General features: G+C 21.0%; 1 protein-coding gene across 1 annotated transcript; it reads left to right on the plus strand.

The window, feature by feature from the left end:
- The first annotated feature begins 7505 nt into the window (after nucleotides 1-7505).
- On the plus strand, nucleotides 7506-9122 carry LOC105361426 (gamma-glutamylcyclotransferase). Its single transcript, XM_011498601.1, has 4 exons — nucleotides 7506-7632; nucleotides 7714-8012; nucleotides 8472-8574; nucleotides 9031-9122. Exons 1-4 carry the CDS (start codon nucleotides 7528-7530, stop codon nucleotides 9046-9048), a joined length of 525 nt encoding a protein of 174 aa, XP_011496903.1. The 5' UTR covers nucleotides 7506-7527; the 3' UTR covers nucleotides 9049-9122.
- The last annotated feature ends 612 nt before the right edge of the window (nucleotides 9123-9734 follow it).

Here is a 9734-nt window from a genome sequence, read left to right on the forward strand (position 1 = left end):
CAATCGAACAAAAGTATTAATAAATATTTGATTTATTTTCTATATTTTCAATAATTTAATAACACATTAATTATTAAAATAGTTTTCTAATATATTAATCTTACTACCAAATCAACCGATACACTTTTATTCTTTATTTTATTACAATTATTCAAAAATACATTGCTCCTACAAATATATAACGAGGTATAGAAATATTATAAATTATATCTTACGGTTTCATCAATTTGTTTTGACTCCGATTCTTCATCAGGAACAGATTTATTTGATAATTCTTTCATTATATTTTTTTTTATATTTTCATCATTACATATTTTTTTATTATTACCTATTTTGATTAAATTATTTATCTCTTCAGAAGCTAGTGTTATTCCATTTCCTTCGCTAAAAATTTCATAATTATTTATATTGTCTGATAAAATATCAAGAAGCTCTTTTGCAGTTTGTAAATCTTTGCCATCCGAAATTTCAGATTCAACTGCAGTTCTTTTAACTGTGATTTTTTTTGTATTGTCAGTACTTGTGAATCCTTTTTCTTCTAATTTTTCTAGTTGTTTTAACTTAATTGATTTCGCATTTTTCTTCTTTATTTTAGGTGTAATTTTTTTACATGTTTCTTTTTTTATTTTTTTCTTATGATTCTTTTTCGATGAGTCATTTATATTATTAATTTCATATTGCCCTAAACACTTTCGTAGATCACTATCCCAAACTTTTTTTTTTATACCTTTATTGTCTTCATTTATGAGTTTATCAATCCTATTTTTTTTTAAAGATTCATCTTTTGAAGTTCGATTGGAATGTTCTTTCTCTCTCTCATTAGTTTCATCAATTTTATATTTTTCTTTATTTATGGGTATAAAATTCTTGGTATCTATAATTTCAGAAAGAAATAAAATCTTAGAACTAGAATGATATTAGTAAACCATATGAATCTGGAAATATAATACAATGAAGAAAATACAATGAATCGACTGTACATTACATATATTATTCAATAGTAACGATTTTTAAAATATTGATAACTACAAATATAATATTAAAATATACAATAACTAATATTTATTCTTCAAAAAACATTACGATTATAATTTTAAGATTTAATACTCATTTTTAAATAAAACTAAAATAAAATATTTTATAGATATAATATGTTATGCTTAAATTCATAGTAAATTATCTAAATAATAAATGTATTTTATTTTACCTAAGACGATGTTTTGAAAAATGTCACTATTTTGTTTCTGCTCGATGATATCCGAATTTACAAATGGTGGAGATTGAAACAAAGATGATTTACAAGAATTCTTAAGATTGATCTTGATTATTTCAGGTGAAATACTAATTTGTTTATTTTTTATTTTACTTTCCGAGTAAGACCTATTAGTAGGTGTATTAAAATTAAGAGCTCGAACATAATTACTCGTCTTCTTTGGTGCCGATAAACTTAAACGATTTATTTTAGATTTATTTAATATTTTTTTCGGGGTGCTCTTCATTATGAACTGGCTGTTGTAAAAAAAATCATATGGCCGATTGTTAAATGTTTATTTAATATTTTTAGATGGAATTTTGTTTACATAAAATCTTATTATAAATAGTCATAGTGATAATTATAAAAAATAAGAACATGTAAAAATTCTCGTAGATATAATATTTAAATATTACTATTTTTGTTTATATTCGATAATATTTCAAATTAAATTAAGTTATTTAATATAAATGATAATATATATGTACATTTTAAAATATCACTAAATAGAAGATTTATAAGGCATTTATAATAAAGTGTTTTTTTAATTTATTTAATATATAGATAAATATATTAATTCGTTATTATAAATTAATACGTTAATGTATAATAATTGTTCTCAGTAATTGATATTTGCTTAAATAAACTTAATGACTTGTTTTATAAAAAATAAATTTTGAATTTTGAAAAATATATAATTTTGAATAATATTTAATATATAAAAATAATTAATATTTAATACTACATTTTATATAGATCAAATGATCAAATAAATTTAAGTAAAATTTAACGATTAACATACCTAAGATTTGTGAATATTTCTTTACTATTTTTTTCAACTATTATGTGAGATTCATCAGGTTTCTTGGTTAAATAATTTTTTTCATCTGAAGATGTAAGTTCATCAGATTGTCTATTCCCTAAATATTTTACTTTTTCATCATTTTTCTCATTTAAATTATCAGTTGTCTCTGTAGATTTTTTATGTATTTTTAAAAATGGTGAAAGACCAGTACCCGTTAGTGTAATTGAGTCCTCTACTTCAATTTCAGGTATAATTAATGGAGTTTTTACAGTACTTAAATTGTTGTCCATACCATATAACATGATTGATTCTATACTAAAATATTTGTTATATTCATTATTATCTTTTAAAAGCGGTGATAAATTGTCGATATTTCCATTCGATTTTTGTGAACTATGAAGATTAAGTAATTCATCTAATACTTCAGAGCTTTTTTGTGAAAATGGCGTTTTATATTTAGATACAATGTTTATGGGAAATGCAGATGATATACTGTTCGATACTTTCATTTTTGGTGAGTGTGTATCAGGTGTGTGTAAAGTTTGTTCTATAATTGAAATATAATTAGAATATTTATATTTATGGAAAGAAAATGACTATAAAGTAAGTAAAAATATTTATAAAACTTAATGAATATGCCGTATTAATTTATTTATGTTCTCAAAGATATTTTAGAAATTTAACAATTTTAACAAATTAATAAAAAAATAAAATATAATATAAATTAATTTTTTTTATTAGGAATTGGATGTTCAATCATTCAAATATTTATTTGAAATATTACCTTTAATTGCATTAGTTGATAAATAACTAATTGTTGTAATCCTTTCTGCAACTTCTGTAGTTTCTAAAATATAACATTGGTAATTAATAATTTATCCTACCCTATAAGATGTATATGATATGATACCTTTAGAAATTATAGGTGATATATGAGATGCCACAGTAGTCACAATTGTTTCACAAGCAGTGTAAGTATCTGTAAAATTAATACAATCATTGATATCAAATATGTTATAATATTATTAATTTATTTTTTGATAGTATTACTTGTTTTAGAAGGCATAGCAGTATCATCTTTTTGATAAAGAATATTTGGTTTGAGTAATTCTTGAGTTGAGAACCAGTCATATGTGTCCAAATTTTGTATTGATGCAGATGTTTTAATGGGTGTTGATGTTATATTATTATAAGAAAACAAATTATTAGCTTTATATAGAGATTTTTGTTGTACAGTTGATGATTCTATAGGATTCAAATCAATATATGGTGATTTCATATATTTTTCTGGATTCAATAAACTATTTCGGGCATCACTCACAGGAATCTTAGAATTTTTTTTAATTAAATCTACTTGTTTAACTTCTGTCGATTCAATAACACACTTATCAGTGTTTGACAAATCAGCATGTTCTACATTCATTATTTTATTAGTATTCTGTATATCTAAAACGTAACATGTACTTTGATCGAACATTTGCGAACTTATTGTTTTTATATCAATACTATTTTCAGTCACTTTTTCTTTAGAAACTAATTCAACTTTTTGAAATTTATTTACACTACAAAAAAATATTTTAATATTATATAAAATAATATTTATGGATTAAAAATTTTATATGGTAAATTAAATTTTCAATTAATTACTCACTTTCTATTATTTAGTTCAATTTGATCTGTGTTCAAAATTTCTTCACCTTTTGGTATTATCTCATTCAATAAATCAAGAAATTCTGGATCATTTTCAGTCTTATTCACTGCTACTTCTATAGCTTTATTAAATTCTAAAATAAAGGATTTATTTAATTCTTCTTTGGAATCCTCATTAGATTTATTGTGCAAATTTGATTTTACTGGCTCTAATATTCTATTTATATTATCAGCTATTATTTCTTGTATTTCTGTACGATTTAAGAGTTCTAAAGTTAAATCCTGAAATAAAATTTTATTTTATTGCTTATAATTAAAGAATTCATAGTCTTCAATAAAAGTTTTTTTAATAATTTTTGATAACTGTATAAAAAATATATATATATATATATATATATATATATATATATATATATAATTTAAATTAAAGAAAATATACATTTTATAAAATGTAATAGTAATTAAAGAAAAATACTGATAATAAATAATTCTTTGTTAGACTTACACTTAAAAGTTCAATACATTCATCAGTTGGTGAAACTTGTAAATCATTAGAACAAATATTACCAGCTTGTATTTGAGAATATTTATTATTTTTCAAATTCTCTTCTATTCTATTAGTCATAGTACTTTTATCTAATCTACTGTAACATCTTTTAAAACTTTGTAATTTACTATCAACAGACTTATTTGAATTTTCTTCGATATTAGTAGATATATTATTTTTGTTTAAACTCTCATACCTTTGGTCAGGTAAATGGTGATTTTTATTTTTTATTTCTTGTAATATAACATTTTCATGTAATTCTTCACTTTGCAAAATATTGTCTATTTTCGAAATTTCTCTTGATTTTCTTGGAGATTTTAACTTCAGTGTTTCACACTGCTCCGTTTGTAAATCTTTGATATATCCAGGTAAATTTTTTAATAATGTAGTTTCTGTTTTATAACTGTTTTGAACTGAAAATTGATTAAAATATAAGAAATATAAAATATCTATTAAAATAATAAATAATTTTAATTAAATGGATCTTAAATCATTATAATTAAAGATATTTACTTGGACTAAAATTTGTTTCTGTGTGAGTTTTAAACCCCTTATCAGGCGTTTCTTCTATATGCTTTACTTCATCTTCATCTTTAGAACTAGAATGCCTCCTATGTGATTTTACAAATGATTCATTTGTAACTGTAGATTGATTCTATAGACATTTTTATTTAATACATTTATTTTTTTAATTTGGAATATTATATTATGTTATTATTTTATACCTGTGTGGGTGTGGTAACAATATTTGTTAAAAATTTATGACCTTTGTATTCTTCGATTAGTAATTTAATTTGATTAATTAGATCAGAGCAATGTCTTAATTTATCTGTATTATCACATTTATCAATCTTTTCCTGTACTATAATTATAGAAAGTATATTTTATAATTTGACATTAAAAATAATAAGAGAAAAAAAACAAATAATTTAAGCTTAATATTAATTAATTGATTAAATACGTTTTTAGTTTTTAAAATAAAATAATATATACATAAAAATATGATTTAAAAATATAATTCAAGGGATTTTTTACTTTTAATGAAGTAGTTTACTATTTGCTTTAAATTCATAGAAAAATATTTTCTAAAAACATTAAAATATAAAGTTATAAAATCGTAGTAAATAAAAACATAAAAGTTTTATCCATTATTATCTATGATTATATTATAAATATATATTATCAATATATTATAAATAAAAATAACTATAAAAAAAAATTATGTATAATATAAATTATTATAATATATACAAATATTTATATTTTATAATAAATAAATTTATTTTGAAAAACCTTACCAATAGAATTTATAATACAAAATTTTTCCAAAATATCCCATAATGCATATCCACATACACGAGTAGTAAAATGTTTTCCATAAGACAGGACATTACGACATTCTTGTAAGTTTGGAGATTCGTTAAGAAAGGTTTTAGCTGTTTCTATACACTTTTCTTCCATAAGGTAACCTAAGAAATAATTACTTTTTATGAAGTAACAATAATATACCTTTTTAAGACAAAAGGCAGATGATCTAATAGTGTTCTATTAATGAAATAGATTTTTATTTTTTCTATTTTTCAATATTACACAATTTAACAAAGAATCTGTATGTAATAAATGATCAGAAGTACAAATTGAATAGATTTAATATTTGATAGTTAAAGCATGTATTTTTGTTTAGGTGCATATACTAATTATTAAAAATAAGCAACCAATAAATATTTAATTCATTTTACAGGTGAAATAATTAAATTAAAACATCATTTTAAAAATATTATGATTAAAAAAAAAATAAAATAGCTAAAAGAAAAGTATTCCAACAAAAATTGTTTTCAAATCGGGGAGGTTAATACAAAGAAATGAGTGCTTAACATTTGTTTTACCATAAATTAATCGAGCTATTTCGGAAGGTAAAAGTGCTTCTAGTGCCATTATTATTGTCCGATAATACTGCACTTATTAAATCCAAAAATTTTCCACAAGTCCATTGGTGTCAAACTATTCCAAAGAAAAACGACGGATTTAGTGTAAATTCAGAACACAATGGTCAGGATCATCTATTAGGACATGTTTTTTCGCGGGTTTATTTCGTTGCACACTCCTAATAAAGAATTTGATGCTTTTAATTGGCTGAGGCGCAGCTGTTTCATGATGCGTGCGCATACGTAGTAACGAAAGGAGAAGTTATGTGAGCAGAAGGTAAAGTAAAAATATTTTGTCTATACAATATGTCTATTCGCATTTATATTGCTTATAACGCAGCTTTGTAAATCGTTAAATGTGGATTATTTCTTCTAATAATAAGCTTATTTATGTATTGTAGCATGTTTTTCAAGATCTTTTATCTTTCATTTGGTTTTAATTTAAAGCCTTTCAATTATAAAGTGCATTTTATTGGTTGATTTTTCAAAAGCAGTATTTTTAATAATTATTATAAATATACATATATATATATATATATATATATATATATACGTACATCTTTCCAGATAGTTCAATTGCAACATTGTGAAATAATATATCAAATCAAATATATATGCGATATCAGTTCTGATTTTATAACTTTTTAAAGCCGTCATACCTTTTGTTTACATTGTACATAACTAAATCTATGTGCATTCGAATTTCAATTATAAAATTTTACAATAAATAAAATCGAGATTAACAGTAAAAATTATCAATAAAATTTTGTATTTTTTATCAGCTTCTATTTATGGTTTAATTCTGTAATTAAAAAGTAATATTTATTTATGCTTATGAATAAAAAATCAAGTGATCGATAATATTATTTTATATCTTTGTTTTAAGAACATTTTTGTAATTATAAATATGTGATTATAATTTTTTTTATCTAAGAAAAGTAATTCAGTTCGTTTATTTTTTCAATAACCTAATTAATTTTTGTAAATAAAAATAGAAAATATAAGTGAAAAATAAATAACCAATATATGTATAACAATTTAGTTTCTAACTTGTCTTTATAAATTTTTATTTCTTTGATTATTATTTCTAACCATGTAACGAATAAGTAGTGTTTTTTATTTTAGAATAATTAAAATTGAAAATATGTTTCTTTTAATTGTTATGACTTAATTATTTTGTATATAAATATATAGAATAAATCAACTATTTCATGAATTAAGATAAATCATTTAAAGGACCTTGAAAAATTAAGAATGAAAATATTTAAAATATAATTATTTAATAATAATTTTAAAATTTTTCATTCATACTTTTTTCAGATTAAGTTTTACCTAAATATTAAAGAACATGTCAAAAACATTTTTATATTTTGCTTATGGTAGCAATATGCTAACAAAACGTATTCACATCAATAATCCTACTGCAGTTAAAAAATATGTTGGTACATTGAAGGTAAATTTTAATATTCATTTGTAAATTCTGAAAAATTCATATTTGTTGAATTATTTTTTCTGTTAATATTTTTCACAATAGGATTATCGACTTGATTTTATTACATTCTCAAAAAGATGGCAAGGCTGTGCTGCTACCATTGTTCCTTGCCCAGCCTTTGAGGTTTGGGGTATTGTATGGGAAATTAATATAAGTAATATGCCCGACCTAGATAAGCAAGAAGGAGTACACATGAATCTTTATTTTGCAAAGAATGTAATTATTAACACTACTATAGGAGAAAATATTGAATGTCGAGTGTATCAGCAATTATGTTTACCAGAGGAGTACCTTAAACCAATTTTTTTGCCACCTGAAAGACAGCCTTCATTTATTTATTTGTAAGTAGTTTAATTATTTTTTTACAAAACTTAAAAAAAAACAGTTTATTATCACTTATGTATCTTTTATTAATTAAATAAAAATGTTGTGTATTATTTACGATATAAACAACTAAACTATATTTGGAAAAATCATTAGATATAAATTTAAGTTTAAAATCATGCCTATAAAATCTTGCTAACATTGTTATAAAATTTTAAAAATAACAGAATTCTATATAATTATAATTCGTAAGATCAAAACAAATCTATAATATTATAAAATAAATGAAAAATCAGTTAAGTCAAAAAAATAATTAACGAGGGTAATTATTTGCTACATAATATAAATAAATAAAGATTTTAAATTTAATTTTAATAGATATATATATTTTAAAAAATACAATATTGATTTATGTAACAATAATGAATAATTCTTTTTCAATTATTATGCCCACTTACTAAAATATTTTATTTAAGAAATACATTAATAAGAGGGGCCAAAGAACATAAGATTAACAAAGATTATATAAAATACCTCGAATCTTTCCATCACAATGGATATAATGGAGAAATTGAAATAGTCAGTATTTAATATTTTATTTTATTTCTTATTATAATGCATGTAGCATTCTTTAATTTAACTATACTTATTAGCACAAGGTATTACTGAAGTCTAACAAATTTAATTATATATATTTTTTATTGAAATAGCATTTTTATAAATCAAAAATTAAAATCTATAGTATTTAAATTTTAACTTATCTTTTTAATTATAAATGATAATTGTTGAAATATATTTAATTGTTTGATTTTTTATATTTATATAGATAATTGACATTCTTAATAAATAAATTAATTTATTATTAAAGATTGAACATAAAATTAAAATTAAGTAATGATCAAAATTTATTAAATAAAAGCATTACAAATAGTGCATAGTCGATTTATAATATTTATTTTCTATTGATATTAATAAATTATTTATCCTCAGTTCTTATTTACATTATAAATCCTAATAAAAATATTTATTTAACAGCAAGGGATCTTTGACTAAACATTTATATGACCTATACTATTGAATCCTCATCATCAAATTCTTATAATTTATGCATGGAGCTTATATGTTTATTATATTATTTGAATAAAATAATATATATATATATATATGTATATATATATGAGAATATGTGTATGACCAATCACTGCAGCGTGTGTTAAAAAATATAAATATTTACAAAAAAAATTACATTTTTGTGAAGACACAAATATTATTATTTAAAGTTTGCTTACAAGCATAAATTTGAAATAATTTGCCATTTATGATTGTTTTTCATCTTCGAACCATTAAATTTATATTTTTAATGTACTCTTTTTGTATGATTATAATATTTTTATAATAATCTGTTAATAAACATATTTATATAATGTATATATTTGTATTTATTACAAATTTATTCGTTAGTTGATTATACTAATTAATAATTAATCAATTTCATGAATAACGTTTATCACTTTCAAATGTAATTTATTAAAATGACCATTTGATTTTATCTCAAAAATATATTTAATATTTAAATTTTATTTTGCACCATTCAATTAAAAATATTATTTTCTAAATAAATGTAGTTTGTCAATTTCTATCAAGATTAATTTTTAACATTAAAATGAATTTCTTATAACAATTCCTTAAATATTTTATTTCTTATATAGAAAATAAATACGACAAAAATTGTATAATAT

The sequence above is a fragment of the Ceratosolen solmsi genome, unplaced genomic scaffold (assembly GCF_000503995.2).
Source record: "Ceratosolen solmsi marchali unplaced genomic scaffold, CerSol_1.0 scaffold30, whole genome shotgun sequence".
NCBI lineage: Eukaryota > Metazoa > Arthropoda > Insecta > Hymenoptera > Agaonidae > Ceratosolen > Ceratosolen solmsi.